The following is a 26,420-nucleotide window of genomic DNA, read 5'->3' as shown; positions in this document are numbered from 1 at the left end:
TTACTTTATGATCTGTGGACAGTCACTCCAGGCTTTTGCTTTCCTCTTGGCTAACGCAAGCCAGGCTGGTTCTGTTGACACAGGGTTAGCATCAGGCGTAGAGAATCTCTTGGCCACCTCCTTTGCTAGTGGTGTTGATGGAACAGAATCTGAAATTTCCACTGTTTTTGATGGGGTGGGGAGGGGAAGAGAAAAAAACAATTAGTGGAACCCTGTACTTTGTTGCAGGATTCTAGAGATTTCGCTTCTTTTCTGTGAAGATGTTCTGACGTAACACTTCATATTTATTTCCAACCCTTTTAGTTAAATCTTACTTTTTATTGTATTTGCAAAATAATCAAGTTAGGAGGAGCTGAGTTTCCTTTTTCAGAGGTGACTCCAAGTAATGTAACTCACAAAAACAGGGACAAAATTTTCAGTCTCTGTGAGATCCAGAGGAAACATTTCCAATATGCCAGTCGTCTTCTTTACATAAACTATTTTAATTACATCTGTAATGTAGCAAACCAATGGGAAATAAAGCTGGATTTTTTTTTCTCTCTTTGGTAATGCTGCTGCTGAACATGTGTAACCCAACTGTATTCAGTAGGATTTAGATTGTCTCTTCAGATTAGAGTTCTTAAATAAGCAGAGAAGAAAGCGGTCCTATAGTTTTCTGCCTCAGTTAACCACTCCCATGAGACTATCCTGAAGAAGAAATGAACCAGCTTTCTCCAATAGCTGTTTGTCATGTTTTCTTTAAAATAACAGCTGTCTCAGCACGAAAATGTGTTGAATAAGCAACTGATTTCTAACAAGCAACTTTACAGAGCAGAACTGTGGAAGTGTGTTGTAGAAGTCAGGTGGGTAGACTGTTTAATTCTGAGACAGTGAATGCCCTTGAAGGCAGCCTGGATAGAAAGGAGTCCTATCTGAAACCGATGGAGTAACTCTAAAAATCTTAATTACAAAATACTAATCCCCCCTTACATGTTTTTATTTTTTATGAGCCAAAAAGATTTTTTTTAAATGTTCATATTCAGTCCAAATTGCTTTTAGTTGCATTTCATTTTCAGGTTTTGAATGTTTTAAAAATCTTTAAAATTGCATGGATGGCAAAAATAATTTATTTTTCTTTTTAGTGCATCTTTAATCATGGATTTTTAGCTATAAGTAAATGAACAGTAGTAGCAGCTATTTCTGTAGACAGACACTTTGAAAACTAATTATTTTAAAGGTTATGGTAATTTATGCTATTTTAAAGGTTACACCCTCTTATCAGTTCCTGTTGTACAAGACTCAAGTGCAAGTCTGAAATATACCAACTTCTTCAAGTTTTGGGTGTTTTTTTAATGTCCTTAGAGGAGGACTCAGCAAACTTTTATTTTAAACATGTTCTAGCCTAGTCTTCTGCCTTAAATGCTCTCCTAATTGTGGGAAACCCAAATCAGACATTTTTTGTAACTTGAACTAGGGCAATTCTGAGGAAATGCAGTAGTGCAGCCTTGATAACCTGGAGGACCTGGTAAAAACCTGTTAAAATGGTGTACTTCCAGCATAATGACCAGCCCATGAGGCTGGAACAAGTTGTGTTGTTCCGGGCTGAAAGCAAATGCATTTGTAATTCTAGGGGTAATATATGAGGGGGGAAAAAAATAGTTCATTCACCTTCTCATAAACATGCAATACCATTTCTGAAGTGCATTATTCCTAGAGTAAATCTGAATCTCTCACTGTACCTGTCACAGAAGTTGGAAGGGTGTTCGACTTTTTTAGCTGCTCCCTTCTTTCTAGTCGTGACACAGCGGTCTCAATTTTCTTCTCCCCTTCTTGAGGTGTAGATTTCTGCAGTGTGCTTGTTTTGCTGCTGCTGCTTTTATTATCTGATTGATTAATTACAGCAGCCTAGAACAGAGAAGGAAAACTGCTAAATGAGAAACAATGTGTCATGTAGTGGCTACAAGTAAGAGATGTCACACTTGACACTTTCATTCATCACCTGTCATTTCCTTAACCTCCCTTTTCGGCAAAGACTCAAAACACTCTGATACTTCTAAAACTAACAGTTATTAAAGACTGTAAAAAAAAAAACCAAACAACCCACAAAGTTAAATTTGTCATGTTGTCATTTCAGTCAAAATATTGAACAGTTTGAGCCAGCCCTACTTGTTACATACAGCACTGAAACACAGTGTGCATCTGTGGGCAATGTCACACCCACTGCTGTTTTATTCCACCAGTTATCTATGTGTGTAATTATGTACGTGTCCATCAGAAATTTGGGTCTCATAACAGCATCAAAATATACTTAGTTATCCACAAAATCTCCCTTTTTACCATCTGTGGTATCTATATACAGCATCACTGCTTGTGTAGCATCACTTCTGTACTGTAAGTAGAAGTGTTTTTCTTACTAATAGAAAACCATTGAGAGTAAATAGCTATTTAGAGAACAGGAAAGAAGTGATACTTGAATTCAGTGCCCGCTTTAGGCATTTGGATCTTTCACATGATGGTTCATTTCTTTCATTCATCTACATTTTATCCAAATAATATGTTACGATAAAAATAAATTCAAACTTACTAATACTCACCTATATTCACCTATAAATGAGTATTCCAGCTCTTATTCCCCAAGCATTAAGGCTTAACGTCTTATTTACTTAAGCTTTGAAAGAACCATGTTGCATACAATTTTTCTGTTCTATCACCTGCGCAGTGGTCATGCTTATGATTGCCATTAACTACCACCTGATACTCAGGCATCAGTTTACACTAAAATTGTCACACTATTGCACATTATTTTCTCTTGGAGGTCTCGGTTTTGCAAAAGGGAGCTCCAGACTTTCAGACTACTTTTTACTCACTGTCATTTTAGCTTTTATGAAATCTTACAAACCAAACATAAAAAAAAAACAAACCCTTTCACATAATAAAACTAGCTAACAGTTACAATTATGGTATCAGTATTTCTAATGGGCAGGTTTCTAAAGATTGTTTACATTTTCTTTAGCCAGCTTCTCTGCTTGCTTCGCCTCTCTGGCTTGTCTCCTCTCTTCCCTTGTAGCTTGCTGCTCACGAAATCCCTTCTGCTTTTGCAGCGCTAATGTAATCCAAAGTGGTTGTGAAGTTTCAACTTTTTCCATCAATTTAGAGCCATCTAAAGAGTGCCTGCTCTGGAGGACTGGCTTTTCTGAAAGAAAACATGAAAAGAATTGGTTAAGTAATGCACATCTCTTGCCTCAAGCAAACTAGTACAACTTCTCTACCTTGTGAAACCTGGAGGTAAGCCCATTGAATGCCATGCCGTTCACAGACCTTTGTGGACTGCATGTCAAATCCTGAAACAGTTTTTATGCCTCAAGAATAAGACCTAATTCAGCACGCTCATGCACCTCTCCAAATTTATCCTTTTTCATGAGAAAGCCTACCACAGACTCTTAGACCTATAGCCTAATTTACTACATATTTAAGTGAAAGTGATACATATACATTGATTGTTTACACCTCTGATAAAAGGGATCGAGCCACTACCTACTGCAGTTCCCTCATTTTCCAGCCATATTTCAGGGAAGAAGTCCAAACTTCAGCCAAATAAAGGGCACTGAAATTATGTACTCCTATAAATGCTGCCCCTCTTAAAAAATGTTGGGTTTTCTTTTAAATCGTCACTTGAGCATTTGACTTTCTGTACCTTGCATGAAACGGGCTAGCACCCCTTATAGAGCTGTGAGGGGCAGGGAGCAGCACTGGGGTACAGAGGTGCTCCTGCAGAGCTCGGTGAGCACAGAAACCCTCAGCTGGCCTGGGCCCTGCTCTCCCAGGCCAGCAGCTGTGCCTCCAACTGGTTTCCATAAATCCTTATTTAAAAATGGAAGTGAAAGGAAAAAGTGTAAAAAACTGTAAAAAATAAGCATCGGTTCCACCGAGATGTGGTTTTAGAAGTATCTTGATGCTTGCAAAGTTCAAGAATGGAAAAAAATTGGGATTTCCCAATTAAATGCTGAATTCCTACCTTGCTCTTTTGAGTGTCCTTACAAAAGGGTAATTTTTCCTCTTGTACAGAGTAGTATTTCAGGACACAGGGGCGTTCAACCTTCCTCTGAAGAGCCACTATGGCCACTGTAATTGTTTCTACTACTGAAGAGTGCCTCTGAAATGCAGACTCCTGTGCCCAGCTATATTGGGGTAGATAGAGAATTTGCCCAGGATAGGCACTATAAGGGGACCTAGATCTTAATATTTTTTAAGCTAGATAATATTCCCCTAAAAAATTGAAACAATATAATGTAAATTATAAAAATTACTCCCTCTGCTCTGATAACACCATTACACATGGAACACCAAGTCCATCCTCTGACTAACTAGGTAGCATCTCTACCAAGGAAAACACACACACACTTCAGTTACCTCCTTGAAATTAACTTTCTTAAGCAGGTCGCACTGTTCACACTGAGTTTGTGTGTTTCTGAATTAAATTGTGGGGATGGGAAGTCCCATTCATTCAGACAACCCTAAGCAAAGTAGTGGTACTCCACAAATAACATGCCAGGTAAAAATTCTAGATTAAGACCAAATGTCTTCCTCTGGACCTCCAGTATCTTATTTTGGAAATGCAGACAATAGCTAAATGACTTTTGAAAAATACATACCTTTCTTCAATGGCTCAGGCTTTTTGTCATTTTTTTCTCTCCATGGAATACTTATAGATGGGAAAAATGACTTCTTTTCTCTGATTTCTTCCTCTTCATTTTTGTACTCATTGGATGGTATGGGGTGCACTGCATTTGCTCTCTCTTCTTTTCTCCAGCCACCGTCCGATTCAGCTTTAACCAGCCTCTGCCCTAGTGTATCAGCTAGGTTTGATCTGTTCATTTTAGAGAGAGGAGATGATGGTGGTGTCTGGCTGGTGGGCTTTGGAGCTAAAGCAGGTTTCTGAGGGACCAGTGACTTGCATGCTGGTTTCTCATGAGGGGGTAAAGCACTCTGGCCAGTGGCTGGTAGGACTACTGGTGTGCCTGCTGGTTGTGAAATCTCCACCACAGTAACTGAAGAGTCTTTTGAGTCTTTTAAAGTACCGGGGACGTTCGCTCTCCCCATGCCAGGGGAGGTACTTTCTCGTGGAGCAAAACCAGAGGATTCTTTCTCACCTTCTGTTGTAACTAGTGGGTCAGGCACACCATCAAAACTATCTCCTGCACTGTATCTTTTCTTTTTCCTTTGCTCTGCCTGTTGATCATAATGGAAACGTAAAGAGTAGTTTGTCCTTCGTAACTTTATCCCGAAAGGAGAAATATTTTCTTCTCCGTTTGGTGCTGGTTTATCTGCTTTTTTTGTGCTGTTCTGCTGATTTTCCAGAGCACTGGAAAGTTCTGCCTGGGGTAATTCTTTACCCGGAGAATGAGGAAAGCTTGGAACAAGGAAAGATGGAAGATCTTTTGCAAATTTACAGCCTTCTGTGTTGTCTGTCATTTCACTATGGGTTTCCATTTTCTCCTTAGCCTTTTCAGCTAAGTTATCCTTAAAAGTGGAAGCCACATCCTCCTTCAAATCAGCAGATGAGCCAGTGATTCTTCCCACAGCCACTGTTTCATTGCCTTTTGCCGCACTTACATTCTCAGCATCTGAACAGTGTTTTGAAGCTTCTGAAAATTTCTGCCATGCTGGTGTTATCGAGAACTTTGCATTTGCAGAGAGGGTTTTCCTCAAGTTACCATGGGGAACACCCCGTCCTCGGGGTGTCCAGTCATCACTGTGTCTGCAGACACTTACTCGGTCTCTCTCATTGTATTTGCTGTTTTCTGCATTCTTTAGGATCCTGGAGCGGATAGAAGCCCACTCAGCTAGTACGGCCTGGTTGTTCAATGTCTCTTGTGCATATTTCATTTTACTGCTGCTGGGTTTGGGCTCCTGGGTTTTTTTCTGGGCCTTCTCTGGTGAAGGAATATCCACATTTTTTCTCTCTTCCGTTAAGCCAAGTAACGATTTACAAGCTGTGTCCTTTATCTGGTTCAGGTTAACTGCTGTGCCGCACAGCTGTGCTCCAGTAACCAGAATAGCTGTATGGGGTACACACACAGATGACGGGAGTGTATGAGAGCCCTTGCTGGAAGCGGGTGGCCTGCAGTCTTTAATGGATGGAGAAGACAGTCCTGCTCCTTTGACGGGCATGACTGGACTCAGGTTTACTTTCTGAAATATGATCTGTTTATCTCCAGAAGACACTTGAAATGTGAAGGGTCTGGATGCAGTTTGTCTTTCATCTACCTCTTGCCACCTAAGTTCTTCCCCTATTCGCTTTTGTTCCTGAGCCTCGACTTCTCTCTTCAGTTTCTGGGCTAGGACTTCTTCTGCTGTTTTATTCCCTTTTTCTGGTTCTTTGAGTTTTTGGCATCTTGATCCTTCTTGGAGCTTCTCCTCTACCGGATGCCTATCAGCCCCTCCAGAACACAACTGATCCTTGTCCTGTTGCTGTTCCAAGGATTTTTCTTGTTGGTTTTGCTGAAGATTTTGTCCTTCTGTGTCTACCTTCTGCTCTTCCAGCTTGTTCCATTCTTGTTCGTTTTGTTCCTTTGGCTGTTTCAGTTCATCTTGTTGCACACCCTCTGCACTTTCCATGTGCATTTGTTTTGTGAGCTTGTGTTTTCTCTGCTCTTCCTGTTTCTTTTTCTTATCCATTACTTGCTGGGGTTGTTCCTTCTCTGTCTTTCCTCCTTTCTCCTTCAAATGCTGCCTTTGTTCCTCCTGTTTCTTCTGTTGTTTGAGGCTCTCAGCTTCTTTCTCCTGCTTCAGTTTTTTTTCAGCTTCTTGAAGCTCTTTCTCTTCTAGCTCTTGCCTCTGTTTTTCCTTTTTTTGTTCCTTGAGTTCTTTTTGTTCCTCCAGCCAATTTCTTTCTTCTTCCTCTTGACGCTGTTTTTCAATCTCGTGTTGCCTTAATTCTTCCAGCTCTAGCTTCTTCTGTTCCTCCAGCTCTCGTCTCTGTTTCTCCTCCAGCTCCTTGCGCCTCTGCTCTTCCCATTCCTGATGCTTCTGCTCCTCTAGCTCTTGCCTCTTCTGCTCCTCCAACTCCTGACATCTCTGCTCTTCCTGTTCCTGGCGCTTCTGCTCCTCCAGCTCTCGTCTATATTGCTCCTCCTGTTCCTGGAGCTTCTGCTTCTCCAGCTCTCGTCTATATTGCTCCTCCTGTTCCTGGAGCTTCTGCTTCTCCAGCTCTCGTCTATATTGCTCCTCCTGTTCCTGGAGCTTCTGCTTCTCCAGCTCTTGTCTATATTGCTCCCCCTGTCCCTGGAGCTTCTGCTTCTCCAGCTCTCGTCTATATTGCTCCTCCTGTTCCTGGAGCTTCTGCTTCTCCAGCTCTCGTCTATATTGCTCCTCCTGTTCCTGGAGCTTCTGCTTCTCCAGCTCTCGTCTATATTGCTCCTCCTGTTCCTGGAGCTTCTGCTTCTCCAGCTCTCGTCTATATTGCTCCTCCTGTTCCTGGAGCTTCTGCTTCTCCAGCTCTTGTCTATATTGCTCCCCCTGTCCCTGGAGCTTCTGCTTCTCCAGCTCTCGTCTATATTGCTCCTCCTGTTCCTGGAGCTTCTGCTTCTCCAGCTCTCGTCTATATTGCTCCTCCTGTTCCTGGAGCTTCTGCTTCTCCAGCTCTCGTCTATATTGCTCCCCCTGTCCCTGGAGCTTCTGCTTCTCCAGCTCTCGTCCCTGTTGCTCCTCCTGTTCCTGGTGTTTCTGCTCCTCCAGCTCTTGTCCCTGTTGCTCCGCCAATTCCTTGTGCCTCTGCTTATCCAGCTCTTGCCTCTTTTCAGCCTCCAGCAGTGTTCTCTCCTCTTTATGGCATGTTTGCTCTTCTATTTTCAAAGATGTCTGTCCTTCAAGGAGATACTGCCTCCTCTCTTCTTCACAACGCCTTCTCTCCTGCTCTTTTCGTATCTGCTCAAGTTCTTGGCACCTTTGTTCTTCCATTTCTCTTTGTTCTTCTATTTCTACAATCTGCCTTATCCTTTCAGCCTCAAAGATCCCCCAGTGATCTTCAATTCTTTTCTCCTCTGCCAGTTGAAGCTGTTTCTGCTCATCTCTGTTCTGGATTAGCTTGTCTGCTATGATGTGTCCATTATAACCTGGGTATCTGTCCCCATACAGCTGCGTTTCTAGGTCCTCTGGCTCAAATTCTGTTATTGTTAAACTTTGTGATCCCTAAAATTGGGAGACAAGTTTGGAGTTACTGAATATTGCCTATTGGCTCATTATTCTTTACAGTGAACAATCAGTTGCAAATGCAAAACAACCTTTTTTTTTTTTTAAACAATGATTTAGATCCAGAGCCAACACACCAACACACCCACCCCAATTTATGCATCACATCATCATATATCCCATGCCTCTCACCTATTCGGATGATAGCCTTTAAAAGAAAGAAAACATCCCAACAGTGATAACAGTATAATGCTAAATATTGAATCACCATTTGGTGTACATGAGCTAATCCAGATTGAGACTTGCCATTTCGAATTTACAGAAGCCCAAGGAATAGAGCACAAGTTTCATATGCCTGTTCTACTAGTTAGAACTCCATCCTTTAAGCATGAAATAATTAGCACCTTCTTAAGAGTATCATTTTGCCAGTTCTTTCATGGCAAATCTAGCTGTTACTTGAAGAGACAGAAGCTGTTGCCTGCTGAGCTCTGCAACGAGAGAAAAGAGCTCTGCAACGCTAGCCAGTAAAGAACACTGCTCGGGGAAACACAATCGGTTTGCTTTTCACAAATGCTGAGCCAGGATATCTTCCTCCATTAGCTGTGCTGAGACTCTAGTTCTATTGCAGGAACCGTGGCACCATGCACGGACAGAGAACCTAGAGCTCCCCAGCAATACTGTACTGTACTGAGGCACGTACTGACTGCTGGTTCTCCGTGCTTGCCCCACAGCCCTGGCATGTGGGTGCAATACCTGCAATAAACTGAATGCCGATCTTCTTCACAGCTTACTGCTTGTCTCTGTAGCGACATGGTCTGAAGATGAGCTGCACCTGAAGAGTGCTTCCCAGCACTTCCCTTGAGGAAAACAGCTCAGCTAATGCCCTGTCTAGCTATTATTCGTTGAGCCATCATTTGGCTCCAGCTAAACATTCTGTATAAACAAGAGGTTTAAATTTAATTTCTTCATTGCAAGAGTGATAAATGCAAGAGCAACGGTGCGGAAGAAAGGACAGTGGCCTCTCCTGAACCCTGTATTAGTTGAATAGTCTTGTGCCATTTACAAGCACTGGTAAGATGTCAGGATAAAAAACAAAATAGCCATGCAGTAAGTGTACAAAGTGAGGATTTGATAATTCACTCTAGCTGTAGCAAGAGCTGCGTTACTTAAGTCCTATTCTTTCTTATAAGACAGTGGTATTATCACTGTCAGAACCCATGCCAGTTTTAGAGAATCTATTTTTTTTCCCAACCAAATTTTGCACTATCTGATTGCCTATACCAGAGCAGCATTAACAGTGGCAGATATCCTTCAGACCTTTATGATCTAATTTTTTTACTAGAAAAACTAGAATCAGAAAGCTCTCCCAGTGTAAAATCCTAGTGGAAGTACCTCAGGTGTAAGTAGTATTTGTCTCAACTGGCCATATTAAAACTTCTTTGCATCTTCTCTCCAGTTTCACCTTTAGGTCTCTATCTTGATTTCAAGACAAAATGAAAGCAGCATGCATTTTGTTTTGCCCTGAAGACACAAGATCTGTCAAAGAAGCTTTCAATAGTTATCTCTAACAGTGTTCGTCACATCTTAAGACAGTCCTCTGTCTATAGCTACTCCTGGTGCACTCAGTTACAGTTATTTTGTACCAGGCTTCAAAAGCAACCCCCCTCCTCACTATTTGACCAGTGATTCAATACCTTTGTTAATCTCTTGTGCTTTCTTGACACCCTCTGCTTTTTTGGCTTCACTGACAGCTTGTGTTTAGCTGCACTGTTGTCTAGACGAGCAAGAGCCTGGGGAACTGCATCCAAATTGATTGTTTCAATTGTGCCAGAACAGGAAAATTGTCTTTTTGGCCGAGATGATTTGACTGGAGTGACCTGTTTGTATCACAAACACAAGAAGCTATTATTAAGCTATTTGTTCTATTTAAATAAATAAATAAATAATACACACACACACACACACACACACACACAAGCCTTTGCAGGTTTGAATTAAAAGGAGTTATTAGAAAAGATTTCAAACTCTGTTTTTGCATTATACAAATCATGAACTTTGGACATGAAAGTTACAGCTGTATTTACAGCTAATTTTTTCCTAATTCCAGTACTACATGTTTTTATACTTTTCACTTAAAAATTGCTTAGACCATTCTAACTGAAATGTTTTCACAATTTAGCTCCACTCAGAAGTTGTTGGGAATGGGAAGGGCAGAGTTTTAAGCAACATCAAACACTGGGACATTTTAAAGTTTGCTTACTGTGGAAAAAATATCTACATCTTTAAATAATTTAGATTATACACTTTAGGCAAGAGCAAGTCAGATTGACTTATCTAAGCATTATAATAGAACAGCTACAGAGCTGTACTATCTGCATGGGAGATGACTGCGGTATTGGATCTCAGACTGGCACAGTGCCTGCTGAAAACCTTCCCTCCACAGTCACGTGGAGTTGTCCAAGCTAGCACCAAAGAACAGCAAAAAATAAAATAAGACAATACTGGCTTTTATTGGTGCTTTTTTCTCTTGCCCTTCAAATATTTGGGTTCAGAAAGTGCAAATACAAAGTGATTTTGTGAGACTCCTCTCATGAATAAATACAGTGGCACTGTATGTCTAGACGTGTAAGAGTGAGCCTGTAATCAGTCTCTCCCATAAGTCACTGAGCTATCATCCTGAGACTGGTATTTGTCACAATCCAAGCGGAAAACGAAGACAGAAAAAAAAGAAGGGAGAAAACATCTTATGTAGGGAAAGAACATCACATACATTGTTTTCAAGACAGCTCTGTAATCTCCCAAAGTTAAACATATGCTAATTAGGGAACCAATTACTTAAAAGCTGATGCAACATTTTGCATACCCTTATTGAATTACATGTAGGCATAACAAAGTAGTAGAAATACTTATGAAAATTACAGCTCAATGATTAATACATCAAATGCAGGAATGCTGCAAGACTGGCAGTGACTGAGTTCTGCTTTTCCTGCAATCAACTCTTACAGATTTCTCAATCTTAGTTATTACTTAGTTACTAGCCCCCAAACTGCACAACATTCACAAAGTCTTGGATGATCATGGAACAATGAAATGTGTATTAAAGCAAAAACTGACTGCCAGGCCACTAATAACTAAAATTAGAAATTAACTTGGTGCAAAGCGAGTGTAAAAGTTTTGTTACCTTTTCTTCCACTTCATGTCCTGTTCCGGGCAAATTCATTGTTCTCAACAAATCTGGGGTGTCAGTGGACTAGAAAACAAGATTACCACAGCTAGATATTAAAATGCAAAGCATCTAATAAATATGGTTCAAAGGACTAGTGAAATCATGCATGTTAGAGTGGGATTTTTACCCTGTTCCCTGTCACTGCAGGATTGATGAATAAACAATTCTTGTTCCTAAATGCTATGAGTTTCTTTGCTGCTCCTTGAATCACTGCTGTCTATACAGAAACAGTTGCTGCTACCAGACACTACAAAAGGCAAAACACTCACGCTTCCTTAGCAAGATAACCAGGTTCCAAATCAAAAGAAAGAGCACAGCTTTGTAGGATTTCAATCAGCTCTTAATAACTTCATTTCCTCCTGGCCTAGATCTAAGGAACAAAAATAGGAACCTGATCAGGCACTACCTCTGCTGCAAAGAGTTTCAACTCCAGATTCTTGACGACCCCTCTTCTTACAAAGCAAACTGGCTGCCCCAGAGGAACCGGAGCCTATCAGTCACCAGGACTCCTTCGCTACCGTCCCTCTCCTAGCCATCTCACAGGAGGGGATTTTTAAGGCACAGGGGTTGAAGCAGCATTCATCACACCCAGAAACATTGTTTTTAATCATTATATCACAGTATTACTTCATAACCTAATGAATGCTGGGATCCCATTACAGCAGGGGCACATGATTGTTAGTATAAAGACTAAAATATCAGCCTTACAAATAGAAGTTAAATGAAACGCAGAACTCTTGCCATCGATCGAAGGTACTCAGTCGGGAAAATAAAAAGTGACAAAGCAACACAGGAAAGCTGTTTGAAGTAGAGCAGTGCTATGTGGTCCTGGCCACCAACTCCTGACAGAAGCTATCCCGTACCCCCAGGACCTATGCAGATAAACATCCAGAGGAGTTACAAGGCCAACAGCAGAGACAGGAGCAGAAACCAGGCAAACTGCCGTGCACCAGAAATCTCTGATAAAGCAGGTAATGAGTAGGGCACAGTAAGAGAAAAGGAAAGTACTGGGTGCTCTGGCTGACCCTATGCATGTAGCGTTGGTCTGTTGGTGTCTGCAATCTCCTCTGAGTAGGGATGTTTGCTCCTTCAGTATTTGGAAAAAGAACTATGCAAAGGGGCATTAATTTTGTTTTCAAAACATAATATTTAAAAGAACAGGTTGTAAGGATTTGATCTCTCCCTCCTTATTACACAAAGATACTCTCATGGTTTTTTAGTGCTGGAATTATTTTCTCCTTCGAGCTGGAGGTCACTAGGTGGCATTTGGGTCTCCTGCAGGACCCAGCAAGAAGGCTATCTGCAGAGAGCTCTGTGTTGGTATCAAACACAGAGTCTCGCCTAGTACCAGGGCACATAGCCAAAACATGTCCACAATCCCGCTGCACTTTTTGACCGCGCAGGATGCTCTCAATCCACCTTACCTGATTGCTTCAAAAGGGAGTATTTATGAAGCACAAGAAATATACCTTACTTTGACTGCATTTTTATCCTTGCAGACTGCAGACTGCAGAGGGAGAGGCGTGAGTGTGCAGGTCCTACCCGAATGCCTGGCTCCCTGACAGATCTGACCACAGCCACGAAGGAAGTGGTCACAGAGGAGCTACGTTGCCCCTTGAGACTGATGAAGAATTTGGGCCACCTCAGCCATAAATCTCCGTTCTGTGTGTTTGGCTGAATACATGCATGAGCTGCAGAGGACGCTTCCTGCCTTTGCCTTTCGCACAGCCAGCACCTGCGCTAGTGAACACGAGCTGAGGCCCATGCCCCGGTGTCCCTCCAGGATCTTACAGGCTGCATGCCCATGGTGGGTTGCTCTGTGCCTTCCCCAAGAGTTCCCAGGCACAAAGTCAGCCTCCTCCAGGCAGGGGAGGATGTCCCTCTATCCCCGCGCTCCCTTCAGCCATTACAGCAACACACAGAACCAGTCTCGCCTTAGAGGATTTCCAGAGATCTTCCATCACTCGTCCTGTTTCTTCACTGCATGACCAAGCCCATTCTGGACACCTGAATGCCTACAGTTCCCGGTATCAAAATCTTCATGGATACTTTGAATAATTATTTTAACTATACTGGACGTTTGGATTTAGGGGGCATTCTCAAAATGTTTCTCCCTCTTCTTTGCCTTCAGTTCCTGTCCACGAGAAATATGGATATTTGCCCCAAGACCCAGGATTTTACAGGTTTAGGCTCAGACCTCTCTCATTTTGGAATGATTTTCCTTTTGCCATTTGATGCTGTGCACAACTTTCCATGCTGGGAAGTCCATATATCAAGACATTTTCTGTCTCGGAAAAATTTCCTGTCTTCTAGCTACACTGCGAGTGATGTCTGCATTGCTGGAAGTTCAGAGCAGACGTTCAAACCGGTAATTCTGTGGGACCCAGCTCAGGATGCCAAGAGCACACACTTCTCACCAGTCCAAGAAGCACAAGCTGAAAGATCCCACCCACATAGAACAGCCCGCTGAGCTCAGCTATGCCTCCCTGGAGACATCTGCTACACCCCAGTGAACTTTAGTGTTTTAATACTGCTATAATGCCATGAATACGTCGATTTAAAGTGCTTACTTTATTACCACTGTCTGAGATCACTGTGTCCTGCTGAGTCTCAATCTCCATGGGGCTACTGAGCAACACATCCTCTTCTATGCTAGCGTTTGTCTCCCCCATTGTCCTCACAGAAACTGTCATTTGTGGAGGCTGCCCAAATTTTATATTCTTGGCCAACTGTTGCTGAAAAACAAGAAAAGAAAAAAAAGGTATTTATATTATGAGCAAAACAAGCCAAGGCTAGCATGCACCCCTTCTCCACGTGAAAGCTGCACAGAAACACTCAGAGCAACTTCTGACTCTGGACAAAAAGATCAACTTGAGGCTCACATTGCTGCAACACAGTGGCCACCCCCTCTTCTTTCTCCCTGCAAAGTGACCAAGGTCAGGAATTTACTGCATGACTTCTGATTTTGGATGATCAACGCAAGTTCTCGTCAGTGTTGCCAACTTTTCAAACCTTACTGTGAATTTTGAAACATTCCTTCTCTTTTTTTAATCTATGTCCTAGATAAAGACTTTGTTTATACAAGCTAATTATGAAGCCTTACTGTTGCAAAGAAATAAGATCATGAGCCAAGTATACACTGAGGAGCAAAAACAGCCCCAAAAGGCAACCTTTGTCTTCTCCAGCCCCCAAACCCTGCATCTCATGCATCTGTAGTTCTTAAAGACATCCTTATTGTAAGGTTTAGTCATAAGTTTCAAATGTTAAGGGCTTGGCATAACCCTGCCTTAGAGGAGGCAAATTCTCAAAGCAGGGGAAACCCAGCTTCTTTTAGATGCTTGCTCTCATAGGAACACTGCACAGACTCATGTCTGCTCACGCTCACGGGCACTGCCACATCACCGCTTTTGCACAAAGAAGTTTATGCAGGGGACATGCAGTAGATGAATGGATTAAAAAGCTTTCCCACCGTTTATTTTCCTTGTTGAAGTAATCTTCTCTCACAGGTTACAAGAAAGTACTCTTGAATTATATCAAGCGTAAGATGAGTAAAATAAGTAGCATATAATATCTGTCCTCTGGTAGGGTGAATTAGAGAAATTACAGCCCTGACTACTGCAGAGACACATACCATACAGTCTTTGAAAGAGAACTTTTTGCAAAAGAATTAGAAGAAATTCTCTAGAAGGAGCAAATGGAGTAAGGAACATTTATTTTCTTCCTGAGATATTTCAGAGAATCATTCTCAGTTAGGAAGGAAGGAACCATGGAGTAATTTTCCTGCTTTACTCTCTTTCAAGCACAGAAAATTCTCCAAAGGAGATCTCCCATTTCTGTCTTGTGTTACTATGAACATCTACAGCTCAGCAATACTCAGTTCAGCTGTGCAGCTTCTATTCAGTGGGAATGTCAGGTGGACCCCTGACATGAGTTTGCCGCTGAGAACTGCAGAAGATTAGAGTAGGTAGCATGTAAAACAAAGATGTTGTTTTTTTCCTATAGCACAGAATCAGTAGCATAGCTTAGGTGAGCAGTTAGCAAGGGAAGATATGCTTTAGTAGCAGCAGATGGACCTCTAAAAGGATTCAGGTCAGATCAGTCTTGCCTGCCATCGCTACCCAGTGGACTAGACTTATATAAATTTTATTCATATTACCCCAAAACATTACCAGATTTCTGTATTGAACTATTAAGACAAAAAGCACATGCAGAGACTCCTTGTAATCAAGTTATTAAATTAGAATAGTTTTTCTCAGTCTCCTCATTGAGTTACACATCATTTATGCCCATCTGGATTTTGGCAGAAAGTAATGAAATTCAGCTACTACATCATTTTGTCATAGTGGGCAGTTTTGAATGGCAGAGTTTTATTCCCGCCTAGATTACTGGCAGTGCACCCATAGTCTAAAGCTAAGGGTTTCATCAAGTCCTCCCTGGCTTTCGTGTTAGCAGTGCAATTCTCTGACTTGAAATTTTATATGCTTCCACTGCGTAAATGGGAGCTGGAGAGAGCAAACAGGTCTGTATTAGACAGTGTGAAGGCTGTGATTCTGCTCTGTTCCTGCAGGTACTCTGATGCTAGTGGAAAATTACTTCAGAACAGCTTCTTAATTTGATAACGTGTTTTCTAAGTTGAGGCTGCTCCTTTCTTCTTGACAAATATGACAAAAGCCATATTCCTAGACAAATAGTTCTCCCAGGCAGAACTATGGCCTTTCTAATTGTCATCAAGGATGCTGAGGGCTCTGCAATAAAAATGTGTATTTGTGTATATAAAAGTTTAAAATGTTATTTTCCTGATATTTCCAGGAAATAGAGTATCCTCAATATTTATGGACTGTACACAGGCTTTTTTAAAATGACCTCAAAGTTTTAAAACTTTATTTACTCAGACTTGCATAAATTAGTGTGAATATTCAAAAAGAAACTCTAGTAGCCCTCACATTCCTTCCAGGTCAGAAGGCTCTTTTCTGTATTATTTATTTACTGACATTTTTTGAACAAATTTAGCTTAAAGGAACGGCACTCATAATTTTCCATTGGCCAATTTATTTCGGTGCATTCTAATCTCCAAAGCTGATGCTGAATACCAAATGTCAAAATCTCAAGTAGCTTATTGTTACCACTGAGCAAATTTATTCTTATTGCTTTCAAAGAGCAATGTAAAACCTGCTGCTTGTTCTTTTTTAAGATGTGCTTATACTGTAGCTACAATGCAATTATCCTCTCTCAAAAAAATTCATACAGCTACATTCTCTACCTGGTCAATCATAAAACCCTAAAAATGCATCATGCCTGAAAGAAAAGAAAAAACCTACAACTTTTACTTGGAAGAACACACAGACTCCAACCCAGAGATGGAGAGATACACCAGTTTAAGCTGCAAGGCCATTGAGAAGAGGCCATATTCCCTGAAAAGGAGCATCTGCTTTAAATTTCTCAAAAGTTTCAGTTAGACATACATTTCTGAACACAAACCTATAAATCCTCTGTACTTGAGAATTCCCTGCGCTGACAGCATGTGGATGACGGTTGCCTAAGGAGGATTATTTGCAACTCCGGTCATTAGAAGTTGCAGGCATGACATTTTGTTCTTCTGCCATTGCACAGTCATGCACAGGGTGTTTAAATACCCATTTGGAATTCTCCATAGACGCTTATTGGTCTCAGTTAAATAAACCTGTTCTCTTTTGGTTTGTGGAAGAAGGCTTGTAATTTAGCAGCCAGAAATCACTGTCCTGCTCCAAAATCCAGCTGTCAGCTAGAAGCAGAAGGAAAGAGATGAACGTTTCCTGCCTGCACCTTCCACTTCCAGCTTTATCAACTCCAATGGGATTTCCCAGTCCCTCAGTTTGCAGCCAGTGGACAGGTATTTCCACAGGACTTACAAACCATTCTCAGCACCAAAACAGCGTGGCTACCACATATGACAGTTATACCATGAAACAGTGGCTAGAGGGACCACACACCCAGGGGAACTTCAGAACGGGATCATCAGGCTGTGCTCCACACTAGGTTTACCTCATCCCAAAATTTTTTTCTATGAGATTCAAGAGGTGCATGAGAGTTTGCCTATTCACACCCAACCCGGGTGGCTATTGGTGCGGTGCCATTCAGCGTGAGGTGAGGGGCAGGGCTGCACATCTAAGAAAGGCAAAGAAATACTGGGAATTCAGGAAAAAAAAAAAGTTTGCACTCATCCAATTTTTAAAATCTTCCTCAGTAACTGGACCATGACACAGGCCCACTTTTATTTAATGCAAAATACTTTGCTAAAATGTGATACTATTTAACTGACATCTTTACACTAACTTACCATTCATAACTTCAGAAATAAAACTCCCAAGTTAAATTGCTCTGCATTGGTTGGCACCTACAGCAAATTAAAAAGCTTAGACTTTCAAAGCACTCTTTGTGTTTGCATAGGAAATGCCACAGAACAAACTTTCCATATTAACCGGCAGGGAGCCCAGATCGGGCTGTACATCTCCTCTTTCACTCCAGTTTGGCTCCTCTTCTGTGTACATGCCTGCTTGCCTGCATGTTGGATTCAGCCCCCTGAAACCACATCATTCTTATGGCTCTGTGCCTGGAGTGAATCCAAAACCGGATCCGCTGAGCTGCTTACTCTGTTCGGTTAAAAATCGTTAAAACAGAGTGTACTATTTCAGCTGATTCCATTCAAACAAGTCTTACAAGAAATGCTGGTCATATTTTGCCTTCAACTCAAATACCTATTTTTCATGCCTGTTTGCAATGTCCAGATGTATAAATAAATGAAGTTATGTTTTCTAGTTATATATAATAGTGAAATAATGGCTTAATCAATAATACTTGTCCTAAGAAGAGCCATACTGTTGAAATTCCACTTGGTCCTATACAGGCTCTCACAGTGACCCAAAAATCAAATGCCTTGGGAATATGTAAGAACAGGGCGAGCCCGTACTGAGATTTTCCTTGTAAACATTCCAATGATTTGTGGCATTTGAGGACTTTTGGAGTCAATAGCCAGTTGGGAACTTTTCTTTTATGGATTTGTTTCATTGCTCTTTGAACTTTTATAAATATTTCACGAATAACAGTGCTGTATGACAATGAGTTCTACAGTCCAACTATGCATAATGAAATATTTGTTTTGGTTTGAAAGTGTTACTAATTTCAACTGATGCTCATGTGTTCTCATGCTGTGAAAGACTGAATAATTGTTCTCTGTTCATTTTCTCAATTCCACTCATGATTTCATGCATCTCCATCATAATCTCTCTCTTATCATTTATTTTCTAGGCTGAAAAGACAGTTTACCTAATTGTTCTTTCTATGGAAGTGAGTCCACTTCTTTATCCAAACAGGAAAATCTGCAGCATATCTAAACAAGCAAAACACCCCACATAAGCAATTTTTTTTTTTTTTTTAATCAAAGAGAGAGAATAAACTGGAAATCGTCATGTGTGAAGTTATATTGGTATAGCTGGAGGCTTTAGAAAGTAAACTAGATGTAAAATTAACATGTAAACCTACTGAAAAGGAGGAAAGTAAGAAGTATTACCACAGGTGTTTTGGATATAAGATGCAGGGAGGGAACTAATCCACTCTCCATTGCTGGAGCAGCATGTGGTTTGGGGCATTACACTTCAAGAAAGATTTTGGGAGAGTCCCAAATAGAAGAATGGTGAAGAAGCAAACTGTATATGGATCTCTAGAGATACATATTTGCAGCAAATCCAGATGCAAATGAAGATTTCGGTATACAGTGGCGATGGACCACTTACTTACAGATGCTCTCGTGTTAAGAGCAAGACTTTCTGGAGAAGCCTGAAGATGCTTACAGGATCTGTGGCATTGGTCACCTGAGTCTCTCCTTGCAGAGTACCAAAAGCAAAGCAGATGTGAGTAAGGAAAATGGAAGCTCATTTCCAGGACTTAATATGATCATAGGAAAAAGGGGGTCTGCCCCAGAAATGCTAGAATGATTAAGAAAAAATGATAAATTCAGTTTATAAAGTGAAAACAATTGTCAAATGTGAAGAAAACAATTAGGCTGCAGTGGCACTAGAAAATATTGGCAACAAAGAAATGAATTGTAAGAAATACAAAGCTGGGCAATCATGCAGTGAAAATTCACTCCCAATTCAATAAAATGCAGATCATCAAGTTAAAAGAGAATAGCTTTGAGGTTTAGCAAATGACTTTGTAGCCTTGTTGAGATCTGGGCAATATCAAACAGAAACAACAATGGGAATGGTGGGTAGAACAGAATACAGATGTGCAATGCACAGTAGGGGAAGGACTGGCTTGAGCATTAGGTAAGATACGTTAATGACTAAAAGAAATGGGATCCAAAACTGAACAGTCATTAGGTCTGACAGGAAGAAAATGACTGGGGACATTCATGGTTACAAAGCCAGGGAAATGGGAATTTAAAAAGTGGTCCTTCAGAATTTGACCAAGAAGTCTGGATTCCCAAGACATGTTTTATCATAATTAATATCTGTGTGATAAATGGGTGTTTTACAAATTTACAGAGCAGAGGGTTTGTTTGTTTTAAACCAGGTGGCCGCACGAAGCAAAAAAGATGTAGCCCAGCAGTTCCTAAATGCAATAAGCCATATGCCATGGCCTATCTTTAATATTTCTTGCAGCTGACTGCCACAGCCTCGTGGATGCCAGATGACCTGAGATACTTTCAGTGAAGGCAGGAGGTGGAGAACAAGCTGTCCTCCTGCCTCCAGCAGCAGCGGCAGTGCCACACCATGGGATTGTCACAGCAAAAGGGAGATCATGACTTAGACGCATCAAGACACTAACGCTCAAAACAAGTTTCCATTTTACTTGCTACAGTTTTTGTGGGTCTGAAACAAAAACCCTCTTCTGTTCATTTGCTGACCATTTCTGGCAAATATCAGCAGTAGGAAGAAGAGTCACAGCTGCAAAATGTGAGGAAGTGGATCTAACATACTTTGCTGCAAGGAAAAAACCCACTAACTTATGAAAGGGAAGGATGTAAAAACAAGCTCCCAGAGTTTCTTTTAGGTTTGTTCTGACAGGCTGCTAGATTTAGATTCTAAACATTCCTTGTGTCTCATTCACAGTCCTGTATGTGAAGTAAAGCACCCAAACCCAAGAAACTAAATGAGTTCAGCATTAAGAGTACCAGTGCCTGGGTACCATCTCCTTGTGGGAGCAGGTTCAGGCTGGCTTTCTGGGTCTTAAAAACCCTTTCTGGGTCTCGCTGGGTCTTAAAAACTAGGTAAAGATAAATCTCAGCAGATCCAAAGGACAAGGAAAAGACTGCTTTTACAACAGCAGATGGCTTGAGCCAATACAAAATAACTTCAGGGTACACAAAGGCTATTGGAGGTTAACAAGAAGTCAGACTTTTCTCAGCCTGACTTCTAGCACACACTAAACCTTTGAACATGACCAAATCCATTTATAGAAAGCCTGATAAGATGAATGCTACCAATCTGAAAATCAATAAAAAGAAATTAGAGCTATTCCAGAACGAACTAATTTACCTTGCACACATAATCAGAAAGAGAGAATTCCTACAATAAGACGCTGAACCAGTGCATACGCTGGCCAGCTGCCCAGACTGCTACAGAGTTTCACACCATTACACAACGTTTTTTTGTGGGTTCATCAACACTCCAAAGTCAGCAGAAATGCAAGGCGAGAAGGGGGAGACACTTTGGTCGTCAGCAGAATGAGATCCAGCACCATCAGTATTAAATGGCTTGCATTTCTGTTCTGATTTCAAAACCCTTTTCACCATGCTATCAGTTGGGCTTGTAAGCACGGTGCCTCTTCCAAAAAAGATTTAAGTTTTCCAGGAATGTTCACAGTACCACTCCCCAAAAAATCCTGAAACAGGTTCAAATCTGCAGAGCTTTTGATCTCCGTTTGGAATACAGCGAGTTCAGAGCCAGCACAGGGCACTGAATCCTGGCAACACTTCTTTACTGAGGAGCATCTTGGCGGGCAAATGGAAACTGGAAATGCTGTGCTTCCACCGTGACACACAAGCCTGGGCAAAACCACAGTAATGCTGGTGGCATAGCAATGACTTCACTGGGAGCTGGCCCGTCAGAATTGGTTTTAAGGAGTGGAGTGCTCTTCAGAAGAGATGACTGTCTCCTCTTGTTCCACCACTTGAAGGAATACAGACATTCCCTGTGGGAGTGAGCTTGCAGAAAGGGACTTCAAAGTAGATACAAGCTTCTGATAACTGGAGACCGAGTATCAGTGTTTTCCGTGACTGCAAAATGACGCAGCAAACACAGTCTCCTTCTAGAATACTACAGCAGAAAGATAGGATGGGGTATGGACTGCATAAAACCGTCAGACAGGAACGATAGTCCAAATAACTGGTCAGACCTGGGAGTCAACATTAAGGTCAACCTAAAAATGTGCAATGAGATTTTGGCATGATTTTGTCCTAAAACTCAGGGAACAGTTGCATGAATCATGGCTAGGGAAATGGGGACAGTTATGTGCTGGGCAGCAGGTTTTGCAGATACAAGAGGTGGCCCCTGGGCTTGTTATAAGGAGCCTTTCCGTGGGGTTATGAAAAAAATCCATGGACATTTAGATGAATATATAACTTCTGTGTAAATATGTAAATAGTTAAAAGTGTCATTTACAATCTATTATGCACTTGCTTTCTGATTGAATGGGTTGCTCTGGATATCACCATCATCAGTAGAGTGGGAAAAGCTGAATCGAGGGTGTTGTTACAGGCTGGGTTGCAGCTATATTAAAATGATAAAAATCAACTACTGTCCTCCAATTTTAAATAAAAGGTAAGTATACTTTTGACATCAAGCAGCTGAAACAACACTCCCCCTTAAAATACATGCAAGTAACCACACCAAAAAAAGGCTCATACAAAGTTCACACGAGCAAGAGCACATCACTGGCTATTTATTTTGTGACTTTCAAGGGTGATTATTATTGCTTTAATTTTCTTGAGTTACTATTTACTTAGTGAAGATGGTTGTTAACAACTGCAGTAACTGTAATTTTTATCATGTCTCTGAGTTTAGTGAAGGCAATAATTTTCATTGGAAATTTTAAGGTGAGTTTGGAAATGGGAGAAGCCACTCCTACAAAGAGAAAAGGTATTCACAGAAAAGCTAATGTACTGAAGCCAACACAAGAGATCTAACACACAGGGAGGGCACCGCTCCCTGCAGAAGTCAGAGAGCTTTGTATCCAAAGGACACTCAAGCATTCTGCAAGACAGGTCCAACTAATGGTTTCTAGCCTGGAAAGTAGCATGCATTGAATCTACCTGACCCAGGGAAATTTAAGCTGAAAAAACAGCACAGAGAAATTGGAGCTGTTCTAGTGTGGTGTTGACTTCAAAGTTCATCCACAGTCAGCACAGCCAATGCCGTCCAGGTGCTCTGTCTGCTGACAGCACCGTGCAGGAAGAAAGAACAATTTCATCCTGAATGTCGGGTCTGTCTACTTGCGTGATCTCCCACTCACCAGAAAAGACAGACTGTGGGTAGAGTTTGGAGATAAAAGAAATCAAGGGTATTTTACTAGGCAGCTACAGGGTAACAGCACCTACACAGCATTAATGATTTATCAACATTTTGGCAGGACATGTCAGCATCCTGAGCAATAAACTGAAATGTGCTTCTGAAGGACAGCTCTTTCAAGGCCTAGATAGGCATGGAGCTGGGAATCTTACAGATGTGCAAGAAGTAAAGCAAAAAAATTAGTTAGAGCACTAATGGGACAGAGTTCTGGAAAAGAAGAGAAAGCAGGTCCTGTAAAGCTCTTTCTTTAGAAACAAATACCCAAATGTGGTTTTCATGTTGTTACTTATGTGCTGTTTGCTTTGGAGAGATAAACATATGCACCTTTCATGAGAACTATTGAAAGGACAGGGAGAAAAAGGAGAAAAAAAATGTAATATGAATAAAAGGATAATTAAATCAGCTTTGCAAAGAAGTCTTACTCTGCATGCCATTCCCTGCCACCAACACCATCCTCATTTTTTCACTCAGTACCACATCTGTAGGTGTCAGGCATATAGATCAGGATATGCCAAAACCATGAGTTCAATTCCAATGAGTTCCACAAGATGCAGACATTTCTGCAGATTTGCTTGCAGCATCACTGCCGTACCTTTCGAGACCAAAACCTAGATCTTCTGCAGATTATCTGAACTATTTACATGGCTTTTGGCCAGACAACTTACATGGCTGAGAAACTGCAACTCACCTTTATCCACATTTAACACATTCTGGAGACCATTTTCCATCTCATTCTACATATTTTTCCCACTTACAATTTCTTACCTGAAGAGTTTTGACTTTTCCTAAAACGTTCTCCTGTGACATTGCTTGGATGGCCTGTTCACTCTCTGTTCTCCCATCAGGTATAAAAATACTGTCATGGGAAAAAGCGCGACTGCCCATAGAATAATGGGAGGACCTGGGAAAAAACAGTTAAAAAGTAAATAAGCACAGCAATTAATTTATGAGAGTGACCCTTCATATCATAGGTGCCCTGCTGTATAGATTTTCCCTCCCCCTTGCCTTCTACATAAAAGCTTTGAACATTCTCAGAAGAGAGGTATCCAAACATTTTCTGTTATCAAAAGTTTAATGGAGGTACACGATTCCTTCACATACAGTTTACGTCCTTGGAAGGACATGAGTGGGGTGTTTTTAATAGGCATGTTGAGAAGGTCAATCGATTTTCCTTAGAAGTCTCAAATCTAAATGTTACTTTTAGGATACAGGGTGGATGATGACGATGCATACATTACCACACCGCATCTTTAAGAAAGCCTGCATTTGTGCTTAGTCCCAATGCTTGGGACCTGCTGGCATTCTTAGTCAAAGAAAGACAGCAGGTCCCAAGCAAAGGTAGCACTATAATACAAAAAGAGCTAATACACTCTAGTAACCTACTTTTGAAGAGCTACCTCGTTTAGCTGATTACTTTGCTGTTCCTATCACCATGAGTATGATCACACTGACAATAAAATGTTATCATCAAACCCTCAAATTGATAGGAAGCTTATTACACCATCCCGTGTGGGTTTGATTAGCCACAAACAGTGAGAGATGCCCGTGTGTTACTGTTAAACCAGGTACCAATGCCAAGGAGGAGAGTGTGTCACAAACGACCTACTTATATGGCTGCTCTAAATCCATGGGCAAAGGGATTAAACAAAAAGTAGTTTGATTTACTGGAGATTTTAAAGGCTCATCAAGAAAACTGGGAATTAAAAAGAAAGGTTTGCAGGTTGTTACTTTGGGGTTTGGGGGGAATTATGGGGGAAAATGTTTGAGTTTGAAAGTTATGTTTAGTCTCGCCAATATTTTACGGTGAGTGGAAAGCCAGTAAACTACAAACATGACAAAAGCCACAGTAGAAGAAAACTGAATTGAAACGTCTCCTTTTAATGATCAATTGGCAACTCTATGTAACCCATTTACAGCTCCAGTAACAAACAATCTGGAGAAAAAAAATAGATACTTTTTATACCGATCTAACTAACACAACCTTCTACGTGTGATAAAAACATTATAAACAAATACTTCAGCAAAACCAAGCAAGATGATACTTCCAGACAGAGTCTGGAACAAGTAAGTAAAACATAAGTAAAACATAAGTAAAACAACAAGAAAAATTAAAGCCTCACATATTTAAGAAAATAATCTTTTTCTCCCTTCTAAAATGTGCTAATTGTTTATAAATGGCTCAAAATATTTCGACTCATACTTTAAAAAAAAAAAGTTTGGAATGTATTTATTACATTTTTATCTCATTTTTTTCCTGGGGTATGGAAATAATCTTCTTAAGTAAAAATGATAAACTTTTCTTACCAAGAAAGAATGTTATATAAGGTTACATTAACCTTCTATAACTAAGTGATAGGCTATTCTTGACTTTTACAACAAAATTTCTTACAGGTAACCTGAAAATAATAGAAAAAAAAGCCACCCACAACCTCTTACTCTCTGTAGTTTATATTTAAAATACATTTGCACTCACAAAAGAAATCATCCAAGCTTTTGGGGAAACACACAGAGATCCCTATATCATTTCATCCTCCATGCAAGCACAGACTAACTGAAAAACTATTTTTTACCCAAAATTAATATTTGAACAACATGCTTCATTTGAAACAAATCAAGCAAAGAGTTGGTCAATATTTCATAGCATTTTTAGCCATCAAAGAGGGGGAACATTTAACTGATGCTGTATTCTATTTTAGATTTATTTTTTAAATAAAAACCACAACTTGATTGCCTTTGGCTGCTAAAGGTAATACACCTTCTTTTAGAAACCTTTTATTAGAGAAAACATAAACGTATATTTTTAAACCCTCTTCTAAAAAGGTTTCTATACCAAATTGTCATGACTCAGCCTGTACACAGAGCTGTGGTAATATTGCATGGCATTGGAATATATCTACCTTCCTTGGCCGTCCAGGAATCAGCCCATGAACCAGAGTTTGAGAAATGCCCCTTAAACAAATAGACAAATTCCTAGACAGGCCTGGCTTGCAAAAGGAGTGGTTTGACATGAAGCTGAGTGAAAGTTGTCTTTTTTCATATAATCATGTAGGTCTGTTTGAACTGAAAGCTCCAGCACTCTCTTCAACAAGGGGGGGGAAAAAGTCTGTATTCACAACCAAAACTGAGGGCAACATGCAAAATTTGACAAACCAGCCCATGCCAACCCCTTCTGCATTTGCATGGTTCAATATGGGAAACTGCTGCAGGTGCAGAAGGCAAGGCCAGTGGGAATTTAATGTTTACTATTTACCTTTGAGCTGAGAGATCTACTGAGGATGCATAATCCAGGTCATATTGTGCTCCAGAGAGGAGCCTCTCTCAAAGATTTTTCCAGCAATACTGTGGCTCAGATACTTATGGGTTTGTCTCACAGCTATTCCCCATGCATATGACACCATTCTCCCCTTTTACTGTCCAGTGGGTTGGCGTTGTCATACTTAAAATTAGACAGCTCATGCTTATCCGTATTGTTTGTTACA

The 26,420-nt window shown here is 40.8% G+C and overlaps 1 protein-coding gene across 1 annotated transcript; it reads right to left on the bottom strand.

Moving 5' to 3' along the window:
* On the bottom strand, positions 1 to 23,826 carry CRACD (capping protein inhibiting regulator of actin dynamics). Its single transcript, XM_072863284.1, has 9 exons — positions 23,707 to 23,826; positions 13,966 to 14,130; positions 11,351 to 11,419; positions 9,864 to 10,046; positions 7,367 to 8,169; positions 4,632 to 7,054; positions 2,982 to 3,172; positions 1,719 to 1,884; positions 1 to 161 (listed from the first exon to the last, which is right to left on the bottom strand). The coding sequence occupies exons 1-9, from the start codon at positions 23,824 to 23,826 to the stop codon at positions 1 to 3; spliced, it is 4,281 nt and encodes a 1,426-aa protein (XP_072719385.1).
* Between the last annotated feature and the right edge of the window lie 2,594 nt (positions 23,827 to 26,420).

Source organism: Ciconia boyciana, chromosome 5 (assembly GCF_034638445.1).
Source record: "Ciconia boyciana chromosome 5, ASM3463844v1, whole genome shotgun sequence".
NCBI lineage: Eukaryota > Metazoa > Chordata > Aves > Ciconiiformes > Ciconiidae > Ciconia > Ciconia boyciana.
This window is presented reverse-complemented; position numbering and strand designations above follow the sequence as displayed.